This window comes from Varroa jacobsoni, unplaced genomic scaffold (assembly GCF_002532875.2).
Source record: "Varroa jacobsoni isolate VJ856 unplaced genomic scaffold, vjacob_1.0 scaffold_689, whole genome shotgun sequence".
Lineage (NCBI taxonomy): Eukaryota > Metazoa > Arthropoda > Arachnida > Mesostigmata > Varroidae > Varroa > Varroa jacobsoni.
Genome location: NW_019213591.1, coordinates 176,220 through 200,653, shown reverse-complemented (window position 1 = coordinate 200,653; position 24,434 = coordinate 176,220). Strand labels below are relative to the sequence as shown.

At 40.8% G+C, this 24,434-nt stretch overlaps 1 protein-coding gene and 2 long non-coding RNA genes across 9 annotated transcripts in view; 2 read left to right on the top strand and 1 right to left on the bottom strand.

Moving 5' to 3' along the window:
• Nucleotides 1–623: 623 nt before the first annotated feature.
• Nucleotides 624–9,293, top strand: LOC111262657 (N-alpha-acetyltransferase daf-31). 6 transcript variants are annotated; one of them, XR_002681771.2, is made up of 5 exons: nt 624–1,443; nt 2,854–2,987; nt 3,731–4,114; nt 4,690–4,888; nt 6,542–9,293. XR_002681771.2 is itself a non-coding variant. In XM_022837066.2 (3 exons), exons 1-3 carry the CDS (start codon nt 1,190–1,192, stop codon nt 3,928–3,930), a joined length of 588 nt encoding a protein of 195 aa, XP_022692801.1. In that variant the 5' UTR covers nt 624–1,189; the 3' UTR covers nt 3,931–4,503. The 6 variants fall into 6 exon arrangements, 1 of the variants encoding a protein (XP_022692801.1); XR_015312011.1 differs by having other exon boundaries at nt 4,690–5,513; XR_002681770.2 differs by having other exon boundaries at nt 4,690–5,513; nt 5,651–9,293.
• The window catches only part of LOC147753165 (uncharacterized), a 46,725-nt gene continuing 27,012 nt past the window's right edge, over nt 4,722–24,434 (bottom strand). For both annotated transcript variants that reach the window (XR_015312015.1, XR_015312017.1), the window contains exon 4: nt 4,722–4,832. This is a non-coding gene — a long non-coding RNA (uncharacterized LOC147753165). The remainder of the gene's footprint in view (nt 4,833–24,434) is intronic.
• LOC147753166 (uncharacterized) lies at nt 10,415–12,816 on the top strand. The gene is made up of 2 exons (XR_015312018.1): nt 10,415–10,445; nt 12,527–12,816. It is a non-coding gene; the product is annotated as an uncharacterized LOC147753166 (long non-coding RNA).

Sequence of the window (24,434 nt, the reverse complement as noted above, 5' to 3'; positions counted from 1 at the left end):
TGCACGGGCAATTTCTGACATGTTAATGAGAAAAATACGAACTATTACCTAATAGCTCAATACTAAATTACAGATGTTATCGAGGGTACGATGTCTAAGCTCGTCTGCAACAACTTAGTTCATTGTGGATTAGAAGCCGACGTATTCTGAGCTTTACGTTTATCCGAAAAGAGGACACCAGGAGCAGGCCGCAACCGGCATCTAGATCTACATCTTACTTAAAAATTACAAGAACTTTGATAGTTAGGTATCTACATTTTATGGTTTGCGATTTAAAATTATTTTAATAGTAGATGGTATTTTTTTTCTAACTTTGAACTAATCGTACTTTGCAGAAACAGAATAAAATGGAAAAAGTTTGTAAATAGATGTAATGAAGCAATATTTATCGGACTGCGTAGCAGAATGCCCCAAATGCTAACAGCGATCGCTCAAGTGTCGCCGTATATATGTGCTTGCCTGCTTGCTTATATACGTTCTAACAAATAGTTTTCAATGCTGCAAAGCAATATATTAAAAGTACGTTAACAACAACATTAAATCGCGTTTGTCTCTAGTCGTCCTTATCTAACGATGCTATGGCACTTTCAGTCAACATATCGCGCCACCATCAACTTTGAAATCCGTACCATCAACGGCTTGACCATCAAGTACTCCATCCGTCCCACGTATGCTATTTGTCGATGTATTCGTGTCAATTTTCATTAATGTATTCTTCTGAGCGATTTCAGCGGCAAGGCGCGAGACATTTACTGGCGTTCGATGAGCAAATTTTTGTTTATTGCAGAAATTTGCGCGAAATTTAATCGCTTACACTGCCATTACGGAAAATCAGATAGCGTCGAGTCTGTACTCACGCACTCTGATGGTGGCCATCAGTACAAAGCTATCGTTATCACACGAAAGTCACTTCTTTCCCAAAGCGAGTAGAAATCTGTGAAAAGTGTGGTAATATTTGCTGTGTGTGTTTTTCGAATGGATGGAGTATAGCTCTCAGAACATCAGCTTGTGAGTGAGTGTAGAACTGGTGTATTTGGTGCCGACTCTCTGTTGTTGCCGTTCATGATACAGTTGTGTGCGTAAGAAACCGGTGGAAATCCGTGAGTTTTCCTTTTTTGTACAGCTTTCTTTTCTGGCCGAAAGCGACCCGAAATAGTCAAATAAAAGACAGAAATACAAAACCTTAAAGATGACGAGTATCCGGTGTGCGACAACTGAAGATTTGATGAATATGCAACACTGTAATCTACTTTGCTTGCCAGAAAACTACCAGATGAAGTACTACTTTTACCATGGCTTGAGCTGGCCACAGTTGAGCTACGTGGCTGAGGATGGACGGGGCGAAGTGGTCGGATATGTCCTCGCCAAAATGGAAGAAGAAACTCAGGACGATGCTGAGCCCCATGGACACATCACGTCACTGGCCGTCAAGCGCTCGCACAGGTAGGTGATCACTAAAACAGAGAGATTCGGTGAGAAAGCTACGCTCGAAAAAAGTGTTATCATTTTATAAAATGTCCCAATTTTGCTGGTTATATTATGTAACTTACATTTAGATGTTTTCGTAACGAGTAGGTTCAGTACTCAATTTTGAGTTTTTATCGTTGACAGCTGTTCGAACAAAGTTACTTTAATTCGATTAAGAACAATCAATAAATCGAACTCGACTGATAATGGGAATAATTATCATTGGAAGCTTGAACAAAGTGCATTGTTTCGGAAAATATTGACGACGGCATCGATTTCGGCTATTTTACTTATAGCTGTATTTTGTCGTTTAAGCAAATGTTACATTCTGTCCATATTTCTCTATTGTAATACAAAAAATTAATCAGAAACTATCGGAACTCTTTTTAAGGCATACATTATCTGGTGGGAAGCTATGTTGATCTATATTATTTTTCCGGAGATTGAATATTGTACGGATTACTATCTAATTTCATATAATGAGGCATATGTTACACATATAAAAATATATATATCTTTTCGCAGTGATCTTGATAGCGACTTTAGTAATATTGATGATTTGTACGTGGGCTTGGCTCAACGAAAGAGCGCTTTAATGAAAACTCTTACACTGATAGAAACACTCACTTTCGTGCGTAATAATTTAACAATAACCCCCTAAGTAATTAAATTGCATATGCTAGCAGGTCATACGGTTGGGTTAGACGCATATGTTTGATAATGAATAAATTCATGTTTCGAAGTTACGACTTAATAAAAATTATTGACTGCTTTCGTTAATAGGTAAATAAAAAAAAAACTGTAGGTGTAATAAGGAGGAAGTGAAAGTGAGTTTTCATAGTAATATACCAAAGTGATCTGTATCTTTTAGGCGACAGCCCATAGTTGATGGTTAGGTATATTTATTGTATATCGTTGAAAATTTCTGTTTGAAAAGCTTTAAGAAAATCGTATTCATCAATTCCTGGTACAATGCAATATTCCATTTGGAGTGAGTCGAATGGGAATGTCTCTAGTGGTGGGATTTGCCAGCTGCCATCTCTCGACTGCCTGTATAATGCAAACTGAGTCGAAATGTATTGAGCCGAGCCGAAAGGTGCAATTGCAATACGACTTGTTACTACTGCGAAGCCTTTCGGCGCAATTATAGAGTCAATAAATAACCTATTCAAATATATCGCTAAATCTGTAGTGAACAGCTTTAGTCCATTCGCAAAGTGTCGCTTTTTCCACAGTGAAAATATGATTTTCCAAATCGCGACAAAAAAAAAACTTTCTTAGAAAATTAACTGTAAACATTGCTGATGAGAAAATCTAGTATAATTAAAGTTAATATTTTACCCGTTCATTACTCCATTTTTTGCTTGCTACTATTTCAAATTTCAGACGCTGTGGGCTGGCACAAAAATTGATGAATCAGAGTAGTCGAGCAATGGTTGAATGTTTCAACGCCAAATACGTTTCATTGCACGTCCGACGCAGCAATCGAGCGGCTTTACATTTGTATCAAAATACGCTGGGTAAGTCAAACGTGGAATTAGAAATGGGAACTGGATCATGTTCTAAGTTTTACGTTAATAAATATGGATATATTTGAATTTTTTTGAGTATTTAGCTACATAATTAGCAGATCACGCTAGAAAACTTAGGACCATAACTTGCTTAAACAAAATATTAATTTTAATTTATACACAAGGTTGCTTACAGGAAAACGCGCAACTGTCTATAGGCTTAAAAACTAAATATGTCCCTTTGATATAAGGATGTCTAATTAACAATTCCTTTTTTTAATTCTAATTCAATTTTTAATTAAATTTTTTTCCAAAATTGCCCTTTTGTTATGGAGGCTATCACGTATACTCAAAGAATGTATATCGCAGAGAAGTCTCATTTTGTATACAAAAATTATACAATAAAGCACAAATGTATGTTTGAAGAACTCAAAGAGAAATTTCAGAAATGAACTCAGAGATATGGGTAAAAACTGTCAAAAACAGTTGCACGAATAGTCATTAAAGGCCAGCGGAAACGTGCGCCAGATGGACGGATCTGGCACACGTTTCTACTAAAGAAATCCTACTTGCTTTATTTGGCACCCATTAAAAACTTGTTTCACTAAATAGAGTAACCCCTTACAGTTACCCGTAATCATTTCACTAAATAGAGTAACCCCTTACAGTTACCCGTAATCAATGTGGTGTCATTACTAACAGATATCTTTTCCATTTCTGAAACTTTTACTTCGATTTCGAATGCATATTAGGATTCGCAATTAGTGATATAGAAGCAAAATACTATGCTGACGGAGAGGACGCGTTTGCCATGCGAAGAGATCTCGTGAAATTCGCCGAAAAGGAAGGGCTCGTACCTGCTGATCCTGAGGCATTCTATGCGGTTAAAACTGGAAAAAAAAAGGACGCAAGCGGACAGCAACAGCAACAGGGCCAAGGCGAACAGGACTAGAGCAGCTATAAAGATTCCGTACAGAATGCTGCTCAGGATATTAAGTGGGAGCTGACTGAAGCATGAGTCGTTAAACAAAGGGATGAAAGGCGAAGATTGGGGGGGGGGGTTGGGTAGAATGGGATTGAAAAAATGGACGATCATTTCTTTTGAAGGACTTTACTCAGTTGGCGAGTCTAAAGGCGTAAGTGTTTGTTGCTCAAATCAACTCACTTCTAGGTGTAAAAAACGATAGATTATTGTTGTGACTGAATAAATTGAAGGGTGAAAAACGAAAAGATCGAGCCTGAATAAAATTATTTATATAAGATCTCATAAGGTGTACGTTAATATTTCATATCGTGTGTTTATTGATTTAAGTTGTACTTTCGACAAGCTGGGCGATCGCTAGTGGTCAGACTGGGAATTACATACTCTAATTTCGATAATGGTATACAACTATATCATTCCATAGCAAATGTGCGAGAATGATACAGACCTGATAGACGTACCTCACATTTTTAGCTTTTCACTATTATAATATTCTTTAAATGTTTTTTTTAATAAAACTAAACTCGAGGGTATGACCACTGATGGATATTCATTTTTTGAAAATCTAAAAAAATATCGACTTCAATTCTCTTTATAAAAAAAGGCGAGAGGTTAAACAATACCTATTCCTTTTGTGCTTTATCCTCCCGATTATGTCTCATATGAATTTCATACACAAATTTCTTATCAATCGGTGCCTTAAACATCAAAATTTTTATTTGGTTACAGACGACCGCTGGGCGTCACACGGTAGCGCGTTTTCCCACGTGGTGCCTGAAGCTTTCTATGCTTTCTGATTTCGATTGCAGTAATTGAATACAAAGCGTGGTAAAGTACCGGAGTGCATCGGATTGAACCATAGGAATTCGGCCCTGTAAACGATTAGAATGATATCTTACTTACGACTTCTTCTGTATTATATGTTGTGGTGAGGTGATCAGACTACCCAAAATAGACTAAGATCAAGTATGTTAATTAAACTTGCGAAAGTATATTTGTAAATGTACACGCCATTGTTGAACTGAAAATTTGGAAGACTTAACTCAGCCTCTTGGTTTTGATGTGATCTCACATCTTTTACATTGTAACTAATTTTCTTGGTAAACGACTAATCGTTATAAGCAGTATACTTTACCATTCTATATAATGGATATTGTAGTTGACAACGTAAGTTTGGCTTAGTGTACATATTATTATTAGGCATACATTAACTGCACCACGTTTGATTTTAGTTCAGTTTATTTTTACTTATATTAAAATACTTGATAAAAAATATTTTGTATTATGAACACATTGTTCAGTTCCGAAAATCAACCCTCAGTGGTCGTTCCTCTAAGGTTGCAGCACTACAGGAATTGATTAACTATTGGCCTTGATCGAAAGCATAGCACATGGATGGCCTGAAAGTTTTATGAACGGAGATTGGTGTGTAGAAAAATTGCGAGAAGGTGGCCAGATGTCAGGACCCGAAGGACAAAGACGAACTGTCGATACACAGGAGGCCTCTCACGAACGCAGACCTTGGAGTCTAAAAGCTCTGTCGGCCGAAACTGGTACTTAAGGTGTAACATGTTACTGAATTATGACCCAATTATTGAGAATAAGGAAAGAATAAAAAAATTAGTCCTCCAGTGAATCAACTCTAGGCCAGTTGAACATGGGTGTGGCGTATTCCCTGTGCGTTTTGCAGAACAAAAAACTCGCCTGGAGCACATAGGTGCCATAGACGAGGCATGCATCAATCTCTCTCAGGCGACAGAATGGCATCGCTCTGGAGATAAATTGAATTCGGCGGTAGTCTCGAGTTGGTTCGAACGTAACGAAGTAGTGCACTTACCATGGACATCATGGGCGTCTACTGCTATGAAATATTCCGCGAAAATGAAACAACGAATATAGCCTGTTATGTTAAATTCTTTAAGACCTTTATGAACTGTTGGCACAATAATCGAGAGTGCGCAGCCTGGTCACTTGATGACATCGCTAGACAGACTTCAGTGATTTCCTGAAGTGAACGAAAAATATCCAACGTTGGCTTTAATTTGCTTATTCTCTTAATCCAAATCTGTGCAGTTACGAGGCCTTCCATGCCCTAAACAAGGCAACTGGTCGGCAGGCGCATCCCATAATCGATTCATTTTTAGAAACCATAAATAGAGAGGTTACGTATTGAAATGCGAGTAGTAGGTAAATGATTGATCAGAAGCTGCTGAAGCGCTGGGGCAAATATGTAAAAAAATAAAGAAGAGTACTTAATACATATTAAGGTCTGGAAGATATGGTGAATGCAAAAGGAGTATCTTACTCAATATCTTGCAAAGCAGTTTTTACAAAATTAGCCGTTGTCGTGGAAAATGGTTACGTCGTCTCGTATATTGGGTCTTTTCTGTTGGATAGCTTCATTCGCTTAAACAATGGGCCATACCTTCGTTTGAAACTCCAAACTGTAGATTGCTGAGATCGAGGTCGTTATTTCATCTCTGACACATAATTACCAAGCGAATGGGGTGGAAATGTAATTTAGTCAAATCATTTATTTGAGGAAATTGCTTCTCACGTGTCATGTATTTTTTTTTTTCAGAACTTTTCTCAGAACCAAAAAAGCCCTTAAGTTGTTTGTTAAACTGAAAAAACTTATTCACCGGTATCGCATACATATATGCTTGTTGCTGATGGACGAACCTATATAGAGGCAGTTGATATAGCCCTCAAAGGTGGATCTGAAGGATAACCCTTCTAAAACAAGATTAGTACTTCTCGAAGCGTCCCGTAACAGATCGGATGAACAATACAATGAAATCGTTGCAAAAAGCGTTATTCGTTGATAAAAAAAGAAGGCCGAGAACCCTCATGCGAGAAAAGGTTTAGACGTCTTTAATCTCCGATGGATTTTTTTTTCAAAAAATGGTGGAATGCGTAAAGGAGATACCGGACATAAAATTCGAAACACGAAGTCTCTTTCGGAAAATAAGCAGGGCGACCCAACAAGCCTAGATAGGAGACGTATGTCTGTGCTAGATATAGTTGTAAAGCGTATCAAGTTGCAAGACGAACTTTTCAAAGCCACTGATTATGTATGTAAGTATGATATTTGAAGAGAGTGTTGTTTCCTTTCATCACTTAATATTACAGGTAGTGCGAAGGCTGATGCAATTATTGTCGCATCAGTGTTCGCTTTATACTGCTCAACTAATACGGTCAAGGATTACGGAGAACAGTTCAGTTCATAATCAAAGCGCCGCTATCAAATGAAGCACTGGGCAGCAGTTTTTCGTATTTTTAATATTTGCAGGGAGAGACGTTTTTTATAGCCTGGGATGGATTTTTAATTTGTTTATTACTGAAATTTTTAATTTGGAATACTATAGCTTCTGTAAAAAGTGGTTGGAATGTAAAATTTCCTTTTGTGAAAACACAGTACAAAGAGATTATATGTTTGAAAGTTGTTATGTGGTGTAGTTTTGCCTTGTATTTTCTTTTTTCTTTTACCGATGCCACAGTAATACTTCAAAAATATATCTGAGCTCTCATTTAACTAACTACGTAATCGACCGCATGCCTTTTAATGAGTACTGGAGTACACTGTGACAATAACATCATTTGACCCGAGGTGGTAGTTATTACTTCGTGTACAGCTAGAAGCCAAGTTCCAACGCCTTTCCCTATATTGAACTGCAAAAAATTATAAATGATCAATCCAGCTTAACATAACTGAAGGAAGCTGCTGCTTTATACTACATGTTAACACAAATCAGTTTTTATAAGCTAGCATTAATAGCTAATGCACATTCATAACGAGACAAGACCTCACTGTTCCATGTTAATGTTTTATAGTTACCCGATTTCGTATGATGCGATTTAAATTATAAAGCCATTGTAAAGGGCTCGTTCAAGACAAAGTGGTTGATCTACTGATGGCAAAGTAGAGACGAGGACACGGCGAATGGTTGGCCACCATGTTTGCAAAAAGGATTGGCTCATCAGCCTAAAAGTAAAGCAATTTTTTACTATATTACCGGCTAATAGCCACTATGTTCGCAAATCTACACCGAAGCACACGGCGCATAGACATACACTTTATTGACAGACATTCGAAAAGGCAATGAATAGCCTAGGTGATTATTGCATAAAAAAAATCACTTCGTTGCGAGCTAGTGCGATTTGAATCTTGAAGTAACTTAGTTATGATATATGTACTATGATTGCGATCAAACCACGCCGCAATATACGCATTTTCTTTAAAAGATCTAATTAAGCACAGCCTGATCCGAAAATAAATGTAGTACGCGGGACACGACTCAATCATTCTGAAACATTTGGATACTGAGCGCATACGTTTTATTCCCAGATTGTTGGAAAAAACACGGCTTCTTAACCGTTCCATTATCCTTAGATCCCTTGTGGCAGTAGACTTCGTCACTAAGCAGCAAATTTTCCGCTATAGTTAAATACTCGATGTTGACTTCTCAAAAAAGAATTTGCTTTCTGATGCCATTCATAGTCTGTTATTCTCTCAATCGCTATAAGTACAGGCGGACACCCAAAGATTCCAAAGATGTTCATCCCTCACAACAGGTCTAACTATACATATACCATTATTTACTATGCATGGCAAGTGCAAAAAGGTGACAAACCCTTTTGCGGATTTATTTTTCTGCATGGTTAGGTAGTATGGAAGAGCCCCAGTGATAGATTAGTAGGTAACGTATTTGCCTGCTAATATTAGGGATACGTTGTAATGTAGGTTCGGACCCTGGCATAGACGGACTTGGTTTCATGCTGAGAGCCAGCCCGCTGTCTGATGGAATGCCTTACGCCGATACTGCAGGTAAAATTCAAAGCATAAAGGCACTATGGGACAAAATTTGAAAGGCGCAAATCGATTGTACAAATTCGACGTCTCAATACATCAGACTTTACGGCTTCCACTCTAAATAATTGCGTCCAAGCTTCCGACATCTCAGTTAAACTTCGCTTTCAAGCACTAAAGTATTATACTTCGTCGCCGTCGACGGCACGGCTTGAATAACGTTGAACGTCTTCAATTAGAAGACACTATGATACGTCCGTTGTTTTGAATCCTGCCAATGATAACTACTACACAATTCATATGAATAAAGTCATTGTTATATCGCATTTAGATAATTTTTTATATTGAGAAACAAAAAATTGTTTTTTTTTGAAACCGAGTTCAAGGTGTCGGCTTGTAACAACAAGAAGAATTTGAACGAGTGGAAACGAGAAATAATTGAGTTGTTTATTGTAGCTATACGTCATTATAATGAAAAATAAACGTGGGTGTTTATCCAACAGTGACTATGCTTCGTTTCACACTTTGGAGTGAAGTTCTTATTATGTTTTTTAACCTTATTTGTGTCGTCAATAATTTTCAACACTGCTATTTTTTTTCATACACAGCAGACTTCACTACGTTTTTAACTCATAATTCGTATCTTTTTTTAATTTTAGCCTTAGCGTATTTTGAGCAAGCTGATCTTTATCCATCTCTCATTTGGTCTCCATATGGCATATAATGCTCGCGAGCCTCAAAGAAAGTTCAAAGTGCAGCCGCCCGTAAGCTCAGTACATTAAAATATTGTCGTTCATATACATATGATGGATAACAACCGATTAACTTTAAGGCGACTCTTTTGTAATATTCCCTTCTCTTTGACATCGGCTTCGTCTATTTTTTTTTTTATAAAGTTCTCAGAACGCTTGGAGAACAAACAAAAGATCCACAGGGAAATACCAAACGGTCTCAGAGCGTGCGCACGCTATTTTTCCTATCTCCGAAAAGACAGAGGTCCTTACATCTCTGTACATAGCTCTCACATATTCTTACATAATAGCTATCTATATACGGACAGGCAGTTAAAGGCCGACAGCGCTCGACCTTTTTTCACGGTGAAAATGCAACGAATCCAAGTCAAACGCTGTGCTAGTCAATAGATCAGCCGGCTAACCAATCAGCCCGCTTACACTTAAGGATAGTATATTTAGGAAATACGGTGGCATAAATACGCGCTTATGAAAGAATATTGATCGCGTTATAGCACCCTAGTGAGAAAAAGTTCTTGTGGAATCTGACAGCTATTTTAAGGCGGCAGCTGGCAGTTATTTTATGGCGACGGTAGCTAACCCAATACATTATCAGTTTAAACGATTTACTTTTGCAGATTTTGCGCGGAGCTTGTGGGTACAGGAGTATTGGAATAGCGTGGTTTGCCGGAGCGATGAAAGGGCTCCGTAGGAAAACTGTTGCATACATACAGATCCTGAAGGGTAGGAGCGTCTGGTTGGCCGTTGCCATACGAAGCGACATTGATTGTTTTGCCGGCAGATGACGATACAATTCGCTCGTCAAGGCTCCTTCCTGCGACGATCAAGATACTAGTAGGTGGAGTTATTACACAAGTGCTGACCTGTTGGTCTTTGCTGTCAGCACCCACTGCCGCATCTGAGTTTCCATCGCACCCGTTAAGGTTAATAACATGTTTCGTCAATGCCCGCGCTTTGTACAGTATTCAACATAGTTGGCATGACAGGTCTTGTTTTCATAAGAGTTGCAATATCACGCGTTGCTTTTAAACCTATGGCAAAGTTGTACGTTAAGTTGACATATCTTCATCCAATTCAGTTTCAAATGCTTTAGTAAAAAATATTTTCAGTTACTCAGTAACTATACAAAGATTTTTAGAATAAATCTCAAGATTCGCATGGTATTCCTTTATCTTAAAAGGTTCCTTCATAAACTTAAAAAGTTTAAAAAAATCTAAACTTTTATCGTAACCGAGGCTGTCGGTAGACTCTTCAATAATATTTACTATCTGTACTGTCTGCAATGGTGTAAGCTACCCAATTTGCCAATAATTCATGAGCTTCAATGTGTAATCAAAAATACTGACATTTTACAATTGTTCGAGTGCTTGTAGATTCATTTTATCACAAGGGCTGGACATGAACTTTAGTTAGAAAAATGATTATGCATCGGCGAGATATTCCTTTGAAAAATCTATTCGGTAAGCGCTCTTCAATATTCTCTAACGTACAATCTTGGAAAATTTGAAGTTTTTTTTATTTAATAATAAAAGACTCACAAAGGATTCGACATTAAGATCTCCTAATGTTTTATAAAGAAAAGTTTTCTATTGGTTTAACATATAGCTGACATTAGAAATTCTAGGTCTTCAAGGACCATATCTCGTTTTGGAAATTTTGTTGATTGTTATCTGTGAGAATCTTTCATCGTCTAGTTTCGTACCTGTACTATGGATCTATATAATTCCTGTGAAGTACTTACGGAGAGCAGTGCTTACAATGTATTAGTACATAATTATAATTATTAACAAACGTCTTAAATAAAAACACAAAGAAAGAACGAGTTTCGAATGTAGCCGTGGAGAACTTCAAATAATCACGCAGAGGCGTTTTCCAAATAACTATTTACCACTAATGCTCTATTTCCCACATATCTTTTCCTATATCTGACCAACGCAGATTTGATGGCTGCAATTCTTTTTCTATCTTAACATTTTAAAATCTCTTAGAGGTAAAAGAGCGAATGTCAGTATTTAATGTCCCTAGTTTGTTTAGTACCATCGAATGTTTTTTTTATAAAGCGGTGTACTCAAATTAGTGTGAATACCACCAGAGTTGTTTCCGCATGTAATAATAAGAGCCTACTTATGAACAATAGCAACCAGCTGTGCCTGTGTGTGCTTATCAAAGTAAAATTAATCCTGCTCCTCTTTTTAAGACCACTAATCTTCAACCGACCAGAGAACCTGTTTGACAGATTAAATGTTTTTCGAGAATTTTTTCACGTGACTAATAACTGTAACAATAATAGTTACCTTTTGTGCATGAGTTCTCTCAAATGCTATTAAATATCTAAAGCGCCATGCGAAACTACACTGGGATTCAAACTACCGGAAGTTAATGAATTCTTTTACAGTACCATGTGTTTGGGAACTCACGTAATAGGTAAGCTGAATTGTGGTCCAAGCTGTTATTTCCAGAAAATACAGAATTATCTCCAAATGTTTTTAATTTGATTAGATCGAATGTTTCAAGTTAATCAAATTTCCAAATTAAAGTTTGGAAATTTTTCCAAAGAAAAAATGTTGCTTCTCGAGAACTCAAAGCCTATTCCTTGAATGATTTATAAAGCGAATAATTGATTTTATATGCATTTGTCCTACTAAAGAAGAACGTGTACTTGAGATCATTACTATTGCGTGGTAATGGGCTTTCAGGAAATTGTGGCTATTTCACTTTCTAAAATGTTTATTCGACCTGACTAAAACAGTTGAACCGATTGCTTTGCGGCGTGATCATTGAAAAAATCTATTGAAATTAGCTTAGAAATTATATCTGATATATCTGAATATATATAATTCTGTTAAAACTAAAGTTATTATAAAAGGTAATTCCACCATAAAAGAATGTTAAATCTTCCATATACATCAAATTTCCGTAAAAATCCTTTAAACATCTGTACAGGCATTATACAAAACTATCGCCACAAGAATATCAATGTACAACGCTTTAACTATACTTCCAGGTGACTGGATATCCTGCTCTATATGAATGCGTACCCCGTTCCCAAGAAACTGTCAATTCTCATGAAATAGTTTACACAGTCTTATTCAGAGACACGTGCTGATCTAAATTCGGACGCGGGCGTAGACGCACTTCGTTGAGGGCTAGAAGCCGGCCGTCTAAAACAGTGTCTTACAGCCTAAATACTAGCCGTAAAGCACGCGAAAACTTACCATAATTTGTTTTAAGTCAACAATTCTGTACATATGCTGCGATTGATGCAATGGACTTATGATCGAAAAAAAAAAACAATCTGTTAAATGCACGTCCTCAGGCTATAACCTGCTTAATTATTCTTCCGCCGCTTAGGTCGGGGCGATAGTTGTTGTGGTGTTTACGATACGCGCCAACACCGATAGCGCTCTTTCAATACCATCTCCATATTTATTAATCTATCTGTTTGCTACAGTTTATGTTTAGTTTAAACAATCAGTTTGCTAACGTTAGTTTTTGCCTTCACCCCAAGTCGTTCTTCCACTCGCACCTCTTTCGTTACTTTGGCATTGAACAAAACTTCTGCGTTATATCAAGATATACTGTTGTTACTGACACCGGATTCCAAGTAGCCATGCGCGTTTAAGGTACCTTCCGCTAATCAGCTAGCGATCGATCAACACCATTACGTTATGTAAAATATATGCTACAATTACGCAGAAATATATATTCACAGAAAACGATGGACCGGTGTACAACCATCAATCAATCAATCAATTATAAACGGAGATGATCGGGGTTTTGTCGGGGCATGCGTAGGTTCGATCTTGTTAATTACTAATCATTCCATTAGAATTCGTGTTCGGCTTCTCAGAAACAAAGCCTGCGCGGGCCACCGGTTAGCTTAAAGGTCTTTATTATATAGCTAAATGCATATTGTGTCTATCAACGTGGAGTTGTTAACAGTTCTCATTCATCATTAAAAGAGAATAAAAAGCGATAACAGCCAGTCTCTAACTAACCATCAGGCCATTGGGAAGGTTTCTGCGGCCGAGTACTGGGTACGTGTTGAAATCTGAAGCTAATTTCTAGCGATTAACTTTCACCAAGTAAGCGATATCGAATGTTACAGCTGCATGATTTTGGTGTATGCGAAACTGAAATATCAGCTCCAATTAGAATCTGGCGTTTTTACGTAGATACCGAGTACATAGTTGTCCGTACCCATGTTAAACTCAGATGATCTGGGCTCATTGACATCCATTACACAGTTGCGTTGCCGGTCACGTAAGCTGACCCCCATGTTCTAGTAATAACACAGGGTCACTCTGTCTGATAACCTACAAATTAGCAGTATCTGCAGACTCAAACAACAATAAAGCAATTCTTTAGTTGGCCTTGATGTTATAATGCTATTGTTTTCTGAGGGGCTCTTTTCCCGCACTTATGAACTTATCAGTCGGTCCTCGGCTAGTAAATGTCGCTAGGATAATGGTTTACTCTCTAGATTGTTCGTAGTATTGCTAAACTACAGTTCGTGCTTTTCCGACGCCAGCACAAACTGCGAGATAAACACATCGGATTGTAAAGGTACCCCGCACACTTTTTGCTTATAGACGTATTCGACGCAGAGAATGTTCAAGGTCGTAGTGCCCGAAAACAGGGCGACTCCTTTGTTGTTCCATGTGAGTGAATAAGAAATCAATGTTGTTCCATGCAACGTAGCTATCTTTCCAGACAAGGCAGCTTCCTTACTTGATTCCGGCGCTCCTAGCCGGAATGCACATGGTTGCAGACACTATCTCCGATCGCCTGGCCTGGCATTCTGTGGTGTGTAGATCGAATATTCCAACATGCAGGGAAATTGCTGGATGGATTAATGTCACTGCATAGTTTGAGTGCATGAGGCATCAATTATATTACAGTCTTTGGCTGACTGCGTCCCTTGACCTAGCTGCCGATTATACAGTAGGCGGTAGACCTCAGAAAGGGAAGAGGGTGATGAATGGAACAAAATAAAAGCTTGCGGCGTTCAAAGGAAGCGACGCTTCCAGTCAACATCAGATGATACTTTTTTTGGTATATTGGGAACATTTCCTTCGCAGCGGGCGTATTGCACTTAGTAGCTAGGTGTTAATACATTTTGAATTGGTCATTAATAGGCGTTATAATGACATTTAGGCTATTTAAACATAAGTGCACTATGTTTTTCATTAAAGAATTCAAATAGTCCAGAACAGTTGTGGAGTCTCAACACATAAAAACTCGACCCACAATACTCGTGCTTGGGTTCCTTATAAAGAATATCTCGTAGAAGCTGAAACATTTAGATAGTCGTCCTTTAATTACGCCCCTTAGATACTAAAACCCCCATTCGGGGATTCAAGGTATTTACCAATAGTTTATTCATGCTGGGCCAAATGACAAAATTATAACTGTTGTTTCATAGTACATTGCAAGAGAGCACAACGGGATCGTCACACTCCATCCAATTGACCCAATCAAAGTGATCTATTTATGAGATCAGCAGTTTCTGACGACCAGCGTTAAAGAACAGCGGTACCATTCGCGACTACTCCAGCTTAGTCTAATCAACGCCAACCACTCGTTTGGTTCGCGCCTCAACCAAGAATCCAAACAAACATCGAATCGACACAATACTACGAAATTAATGCCATATAAAAAGTAAGACTTTTTGCTTTCAACGTCACACCGCCAATGATGGCACGATAGAAACCTTTGCATAGTGCAGCGCACTCGATTTACATTTAAGACTCGTTTAGTTACGCTAATGATACGATCATAAGGGTTTGCCAAGTTACTATTGCTATCGGATCGGCGTGATCAGCACCTGTCAACAGCGACACTGACATCGAGTCCGATGGTGACACCAGGGCGATGCCGCTCACGGCGCTTGTCACCCAACGAAAATGACATCGCACTGTTGTTCTTGATGGTAATGGTGATTGGGCATGATGAGACGAGCTTGTCAAGTAGATTGTGTGAACTGAGAAAGCAATGGGTCTCGTGTTTGGGTTCTACCGATCGGTTCACCGTAGATTGCGCTGGCGGCGTTGTAACAGTCGTAGCTTCTGTTGGTCTAGAATGAATGAGAGTGTATTATTACAAGATGACAGCGTTCGATTTACGCGACGCTTTGAATCCACTCAATTCTCAGGCCAAGCGGGACATTGGCTTTTAGGCAGGGATGAAATTCGAAATGCAGCCTAATTAATTGAGTGCATGGAAAAATTTGAATGGAATGCTGACAAAGAGAGGTCCTCTGCTTAGAAAATGCCTATTAGAATTCTATAATCGAGCTTATTGGAAGCATGCAGTGACTAACAGAATGTCGACTCAATAGAATATTGTCTCCGGGTCTTGTCCTCACCTGCAAGCACCATATGCTTCAGTAGCCCTTCAAGTCGATCATCTAGTATCATCATTTCAAGAATTAACAAGCGTTCTGTTGAAGAGACACTGTTGTCTTACAAATAGTAATTGTATTCTCTGTCTGCGGTCGATGCGATGATACTGCACGAAGTTATTCTTAGTTTGTTATTTCCTTTGTAAAGACATTGCAAAGATAGCTGATTTGATCATGAAACATAGTCACTTACAACATCTATGACCTTCTCCCAGCAGTCAACATTGCCAATACGCAGTGTCTCTGCCTACTAAAATAGGCGAACGTCAGCAGCGGTACTTGGTAGAGGTTGAAATGAGCGTGCTTCCAATGAATAGCCTTTTACAATGCAATTGATTGACAGGGGAACAATCTTATATTTCAACACAGTTTGAAGTTCGATTGAATGATGCCGTTATCCGGCAATGTTTCCTCAGTAGGAGGCGTTTTATCAGCTTAGTTGTTCGAATAGTATTTTCGTACTTTTGATACTGCTCTTTCCGAAGCTTTGCTTTGGTGCAATTAGACTGAATTCCCGGTTCGGCCGAGGCCTTGCCTTGCAAGCGTTTTTTTTTTCGCAGTGAACTTATACGACCACGAGGCATTTTCGATAACATACCTGAAAATATAAAAACTGTTGGATCTCGTATTGCTGCTTATACGGCTGGAGGTGAGGATATCAAAGGATTACAAAGCTGTCAGTTAGCATGTGGGGTTCCAGAGCTTAATTCGTATCATTTTTCCACGTGCATGACGAAAGGTCATCGAAATTATCCAGAGTCGCCTCGATTATCGGTCTGATTTTAGAGAGCCTTTCATCATAGAGTCCTATTGGGGTACAATTCTGGTTAACATAGACGTACTTTTCAATTTAAATAACTAAAGTAAGTCAACGTACGAGGCACAAGGTAGCCTTGGACGCCTATTTTTGGATGTCTTAATGCGGCATAAAAGGGAACTATGGCATGTCTTTGATCATTTAAGAACATCCAATTTCTAGACAGGGACCATTTGAGTGACTTCTGCATTAAAAGGAATGCTAATCTTTTGCTGCAAACATCTCAAGCTTATATCTGAAACACATTCGTTCGTACATTTTATTTGCGCAGTATAAAATATTTTGGCTTGAGTAAATATCGCAATATTTCACGAAGAACTAATACACGGCACTTTGATCTCTTTGGACAAAGCTCCTTTCCAGTTTTCGAATCATCTGAAATCTAATAATTCGAAGTATAACAATCCTTCAACATATTCAATTAAAGAGCAATATGGACATGTTTTTCCTTCTTTATAATTGTCTCACAAACATTTACAACGTCCCCATTTTCGTCACATAGAGGATCTGTATTGTGCGTGTAGTTTCTGAAAAAAAATTCATTCCAAATATTAGGCATGTTCAGTTGAACGCCGTTAGAACAATACAAACGTTTGTCGCTCAACTGCCACGAATTAATTTCTCTTGTGCAAATACTTTCCAATAATAGGCTACAATTAATTAATGACAAATTAGAAGGAGCTCATTTTTCTTGTTACCTCGTTAAGGACAATACTTGAACCTGAAAAGTTGCTAGCGTGGGTCTTTTGGGTCATTCCTGTGTAATGTCGTCACAGAGATGTAGCTGATCAATTATTAATGAAAATCCCTAACGACTGAAAAACTTCACAGAGGTTTTAGTGATGATTGACAGTCGTGTACGTATTGCGGCGAGAACAGCGCGCACCAACCGCTTATAAATATTGGTTCACGCATATTTATTCACCTACTAACTCATTATAGCACGAACTGTTCCTTTCATTATCATAGTAAACCTGTTATATATACATATTATAGTTTTACTATTTTACCTTAGCATCAAATCTTAGATATGCTAATTCAATTATTTTGCAATAAAATATTTTATCTTTGCAGTACGAAAGATCTTCGATCTAATGAAAAATCCTTTTTGTCTATTTTTAGAAACAAATTGAAAATTTTCATTAAAAGCAGCATTCTTACATGAAGTATTCCTACTCAGTATAATGTCGCGAGTTGCCTCAATAGGCCCCTTGTTATCGGCAACACAGAACTGTAGCTAGCAGGACTCTAGCCGAAAAGCTTCTATGGCATTTTCATTATCAAATCCGTACCTTCTAGTTTTGTTTGCTCCCAGTTTAGGCTCAACTAACTAATTAAGCAATGTTCGATTAAAAGTTTTTAGAGTCTAACAACACAGTGGATTGGAAAAACAGAAGCTACATTGGGTGCTCATGTAGTTACTTCGTTACCCTATAGAGAGGTCACAGAAATGTTCAGTAGCTCTGCCAGGCCGGCTTTCTCTACACACGATGAAGTCCTAAAGGACAACTTGAAAAAAGCAAACATTAAGTTTTTTTTAGGACGAATCGTCTGCTGTCTTTTCCCGATTTTTTTTTTGTTTTTCCTTTCTTTACCAGCTTCTTCCACGGCCAGTCCTCCGCTAGCCAGAGGGCCGCTTGTCAAGGTACGCCTCGATTCCCTTTTTCTGCTCCACTATCGCACTTGCATTGGTTGGGTTCCTCCGGTATTTTTATGATGTTATTATGAGCTTTATGTATTTGTTTGACTGGGTGCTGCGGTACACAGCACGCACAGTACGAAATATGTAAGCTCTCGTCATTGTTACTAAAAATTCCTGGTGTTTTCTTCTCTGCTTTCATTTAGTGAATGGAATTTTTTGCGCAACTCTTCTTCGGTATTAAGCTAGTATTTAGTCTTAGGCCAGACCAAACTGAAACTAAACAAGCCCGATCTTCCAGACGGTATTCAAAGGTGTTTTATCCATTGCGCTATCTATCGTATCCATCCGATATGCCATCGTCCCCGATTGTTTGCCTACTGTCACCGCCATCATGTACTTGCTTCTACGAAAGAACGTGCTTTCGACCTACAGTCGTGCACTCCGACACTCCTCCACCACCATTTATCTCCATCTAACGTCTGACAACTAGTTGCTATTGTTTGCGTCTGATCGTGAATGTGTTGCGCGAGCGAGCCTGCCTTGTTGTCGCCGTCGGTGGTACGTCTCTCTTTCCCATGTTTTCTTCCTCTGATATTCTTCTCTCGTACGCTCTCGTTTAGCATGCCTTCTCCTGTTTGTCCAACCCTGTACAGGTTCATAAAGCTAGTCGTTTTACTTTCATCACTAGCCATTAGCATTGTTTCGTATCGCAGCCTCGGGTGGCATTTCGCTCACTGCTGTTTATAGTGTCGCGCTGGTCGCGACGACACCGGTGCTGGGTGCTAGTGGAGAGGGTCCTGATCGCTGCTTCCGCGACCGGGCCGCCGCTCCTGCGGCTGTTGGCGGTGCTACGACTAACGACAGGGCCCTCACTCTCTTGGTCGGCGGTTTAAGCCAGCCGCTTTCTGCTACCGCCGTGTGCCATGCACCGTCGTTGTGTCGTCGCTGATCCCGCTAACAGCCACTGCGTTCACTCATATGTCTCATATGACGCGTATGTCTGCTGGCTGCTGAAGGCTCGCGCTGGTTCTCATTGCGGAAATATTTGTTCGATGGCCTTTTTCTCAGCTGCTCTGTGTTGGTCATATAACGACGATAATAGCAGTGTTAATAGGTTGGTAAAGTGGGCAATAACTATTGTTAACATCGGTGGTTATCGCTAGCCAGGCTGCCTGGCCGCGCGTCATCTGCCCGCCGTTTTAGCGGGGGCCCTCAACTCTCGCTTTCGATGGGGGCCTGCGCCGCCGTCATGTACGTTGTAAGCTGTTGCCGCCGCTGATGCCAGCACAATCGGTGCGTGCGCTGTGGGTAACAGTGCTAGTGCCGTCGCTGCTGCCGCTGCTATTGCATGTATGAATGTCTGTGAGTGTCGTCAGCTGGTGAGCGACGCAGGACAAGCGAGAGTCGTTACCGGAGAGCCATTGACGAACAGGGACTCGCTGCCGCCGGACTGCAGCAGTGAGATGCGAACATCAGGCAGGAATTAATCTAAGCATCGTTTAGTTACCTTCATCGGCTTCGTGGGCCAGTGGGTACTCGGCACTTGGTTCTTACTGGTGTGATTTTTGCCAGGACTGAACTTAGCTTAGCGTTTAGTTGGTATTTATGAGTGATCGGCCGGCGTTGGTTGGGGCTGACGCTGCAGTCGTAACTGTGTCGTTGCCTGGTAGAGTTCGAGCTGATGGTGCAGTGATGCCCACGTTGGATATGATAATGAAAATTCAATGATGCAATACAATGGATATAACGATGAGCGTCGTGAAGATGTCTACTAGTATAATCTAATGATTCGATGGGTGATGCATGCCACAATTCTTCCACAATGTTTGAGTCGGCACTCGAGTTGAGAACAGTAAGCTAGATCGGGTATGGGCCAAAGTACGGCTTCCACTGACGTGAATCAGTGAGTGACGACAGAATGACCGACTAAGTCAGTTAACAGAAGCACCCAGTCCGATTACTATTGTTTTCGCCGTTGACGTCGCCCTGACCAAAAATAAATTTTTTGGACGGCTGATGAGCAGTGAGGAGTCATTTGCTTATCGCTAAAAAGTCTGTGACAAATAAACCGCAAACCTGCATTGCGTCCTTCGTTTATCGTGCTGGCCGACTACTTGATTAACTGACTCAGTCTCCTACGCATCCACGAACAAATAGATGCCAGCCCTACGGAATGAATCAGTCATGATTAAGCCGGAGCATAACGGTAACTTGCTATCGTAGCCGACAGTCTGAGCGCGAGAAGCCAGTGATGTGGGACCAAAGCGCGGGACGGTGGTCGCTTTGAGTCTACGGCTCACTACAGTCTATCGTTCATTCATATAGACGCATACACAGTGTACGTCCTCAGTCCGCCGCGTCAAACGGTTACCGTCTGTTGATTTTACCAGTGTCGCGGCAAGGATATTTCCCACCACTGCCATCATCATTCGTAAGGCAATTCCAACCAGGACATACGACCAACAAACTGGGGTTGATGCTACTACGAAACACGCCAGACAAACGGCTGAGAATACTGATCAATAGAGATATGAAATCGTTGTAGAATCTGTAGCCAACCGGTTAGTATGTGTTTCGGAACATCTCAGCTTGTCAATAACGACTAAAGAAGTAATCATATTACTCAAAAACGAGTACTGATCACCACCGTTAGCGAAAAGGAGAGCAACAGATTTTAGCCCGGAATAGCAAACACTGCCAGAGCTTTTAGAGGACGACAACGACTAGCGGGAACTTGAGATAATAGTGATAGTTTGAGAAGCATCCATCAGCCGCTAGCGTTGTAACGGGTGCGTGACACCTTAGCAAAGGAGATTGTCTGCTACCATCGTCAGTGTTGTGGATAAAGCCATCATTGATTAATCAACAGCTATACCGGCGGCCTATCAGTGATCAGCTGTCGAGTTACACTGTCTGAAACAGCCAGAAATAGGAAAATAAAGGCGCAAAAGAAGAAAAGTACTAGAGTCGAATGCGATAGACACGGCAATCGGTAGTGCTGCGGATGTTGGTAGAAGCGCCAGTGCGTGAGAAGGCCGAGACGCGCCTCCGATGGTGATACCAAGGCAAAGGCAGGAATCGAAAACCTGTTCATTTCAAAGTTTCCGCCACGACTTGAGAAGAACACATAGACATCGAATATCTAGAGAGGGTGATGGCGTGTGGAGATATCGACGAAAGAGAGGCTCGCTATCATCAATCAGCAATTGATAGCACGACCGTGTGAATGAATACGCGAAGTTTCAAAAGCCGACGGCAAACTGAACTAGCAGTCGACGTGGAAACGCCCGAGTACTAGGAAGTAAATCGCAACTCAAGCAGCTGGGGTTATTGTATAAAAGAAATGACACCAACATCAGTAAGCCACTGGTCGTTGTTGGCTGTTAAAGCGAGTGGAATTCATTGCGCCCAAAAAGTGGCAATGGCTTATTAAAGGCTGCAACGGCTGGGGAAGTTCGCGTTGTTCACAGACCCGCACAAAGCCTCGAGCTTGTAAACGCGTCCGTACAACCCCAGCCACGAGAAACGGGAGCCTTCTGGCGCACAGTTGACTAAAATATTGTAGCGTGTTTTGTCTCGTAGTATTGACGGCAAAAGGAAAGAATGAATCGAGGAGGGACCAAGCAGTAGTAAACAGTTAACTACGACCGTCAAATCGCACTTGGCGTTTCTGGCCATACAGCTGGGGTAGAACAACGCAACAAGTAGAAACTAACGGCTGAGTAACAGAAACAGAATAGCAGCAGCAAAAGTTAACAAGCAGATGGGCTATCCAACACTCTGATAGCTTGTTCCGTTGTGATAGCCCCCTCTTGCTGTCCTGAATAGTCTGTTTGACACCACGTAAATCCATGGATCCAAACCAAAAAGTACTTGACTGTTGTTAAAATCGGTAAACGTTCGTCTACAGAAGTCGAGTACGAATCAATTCATCAATTTAACAAGAAAGGGAACACATAGAAAGATCAGTTAGAGCAGGCCAAGATCTACGGACGAGTATTTTATTTTAGTTATCTTCGTTTTAAATACAAAATGGGTCAGCTATTAACTAATACTTCGAATGCTTTATAATATCCGATACTAGAAGCAACAGAAACTTTGCAGCGATAGCAACGAAAATACGGCTGGATGTCCACCAACAATTGCCCAACGGCAGCATCGTAACCGCTATAATTAACGAATAGACCGAAGCCACGTAGACTTCCTGACAAGGCTCAGCGCCTGTAGCTCTTTTCTACCGTAATATTATGCTGGGTCAGCTAAGTGTAATAATAAAGTACTCCTGAAACGGACCACGTGAACAGCGGCGTCGACCTCACAACCTGTCTTGCCTTTGTCGTGTCGTACCAAACGTTTGAGGGTTGACTCATCGAGGTCAATTGGTACAGCCGCCTTTGCGACCACACTCGTCTGTCTGCTGCTGGCGCCTGCATCTGCCGACCGAACTCGTCGTCGTCGCCACCATGCGATGTCATCCGCCGTCACCACGACCACCGCCGACCCTAAGATGCCGAGAGTACAAGCTGCCATAAGAGCCAATAACAACAGCAATAGCAGCAGCTACGTGTGAGGAAGTTAGGCCGGAGCAGAGGCGGGAAAGTAAATCAAACAGACCAGTTCTTTGACTTTCATTACCGGTCACCCTAGCCTCTCAGACAGCACTGTCTGCTGGGTGGGTAGGCAAGCAAACGAATGCCGACGAACGAGCATTGACTAAGCAGGCATTGGTTACCGGCCGGCACCCTGGCAAATCAGCCATTGGTTTACCGATAGGCGCCATCGCTGACTACAAGTGGCTGTCGTTAGTGGAAGAACGACATCACCAGCATCATAATCGTCTTTAATGGCATCGTTGATAGTAACGGAGCTAGCACAGATACCGCCGATCTATTTGTTGGTGTTCGATTCTATTACGTTCAGTTTTGCTCAGTCAGTTTAGGTCGGTGAGAGCCAGACTGGGTCGTCAGATAGAAGGACAACATCATTAACTCTGACGGCTGCAGGCAAGCGCCGTCAGCGATCAGGGTGTCGTAGCTGGAGCTAACAGTCAGAAAGTCAGTCCGACGCTGTAGACACACGGTCAAACGAACAGGCTCTAAGATATAAGCAAAAAGGTAGGGTGATCGGGAAGGTAAAACAATAAAGGGGTCGGCTATAACAAGTGTATGAGGAGAAGCAACCGACTCGCTGACTGATTCGCCCCTGCCCGTTTACAAGGCGGCGTCTACGACAATTGGCCAGTGCGTGTACAGTGACTCGAGAGCGTGCATACGCCTGTTACTGTTTACGGCTTTCACCGTGCCGGTGGTCCACGGTCGAGTGGCGGCCACCGGACGCTGCCTCGTCTCTAAACGCGCTAACAGCCCCGTTGATCCACCGAATTGAGCCCTCTTATCAGAGCACAGTCATTATCATCGTCCAGGCTGGAGCCTTGTCGCATGATACTGGCCGTTTCGTGCTCCGTTTGCGTATATAGCTAATCGTTTTGTACACAACCATCTCCCGCCGGGCGTCGACAACAGCCAACGGGTGTAATCGTAGTCGTGGTCCGTCACCGGTCTAGTCTCGTACAACAGACAGATGACAAGCGATAGTGAAAAAAGAACGGTGCGCCTTCAATTTGCTTTCTTTGCTGCCGTTACTCGTAGCACACGCTATATAACGTGGTAGATCGTAGTCTTTGTAGATGCTGCAGTCATCACCTGACCGTCACTGCTAACACCACCAGCAGTTGGGTAGAACCGTTAGTGAGCAAGGAAACGTAGTTTTTTGCCGTGGCAAAGCGTACATCCAAGTTCTCACCGCAGTGCAATACTGATCGAGCTTCGCCACCGTATTGGACAGTACGAAGCAGCGCGAACAGCGTACAACAGTAGAGAACAATACAACACGCGACTTTGTTACCTCCGTTGTGTGAAGGCTGCTTCTTCTTCTAATCGTTAACGGTCAGTGGGGCCAATAGTTGCTCTGAACCAAACCGATGCTGTCACGAACAACGCGTCGGATAGTCATTTTGTGGAAGCATTCTGTGATGTGAGGTATATCTATAT

Excerpts from the sequence above, each read along its gene's own strand:
- LOC111262657 (XM_022837066.2), top strand. The coding sequence starts at position 1,190 with ATGACGAGTATCCGGTGTGCGACAACTGAAGATTTGATGAATATGCAA. Across the intron at positions 1,444-2,853 it reads GCCGTCAAGCGCTCGCACAG|ACGCTGTGGGCTGGCACAAA; the intron begins GTAGGTGATCAC and ends TTCAAATTTCAG. Across the intron at positions 2,988-3,730 it reads TTTGTATCAAAATACGCTGG|GATTCGCAATTAGTGATATA; the intron begins GTAAGTCAAACG and ends AATGCATATTAG.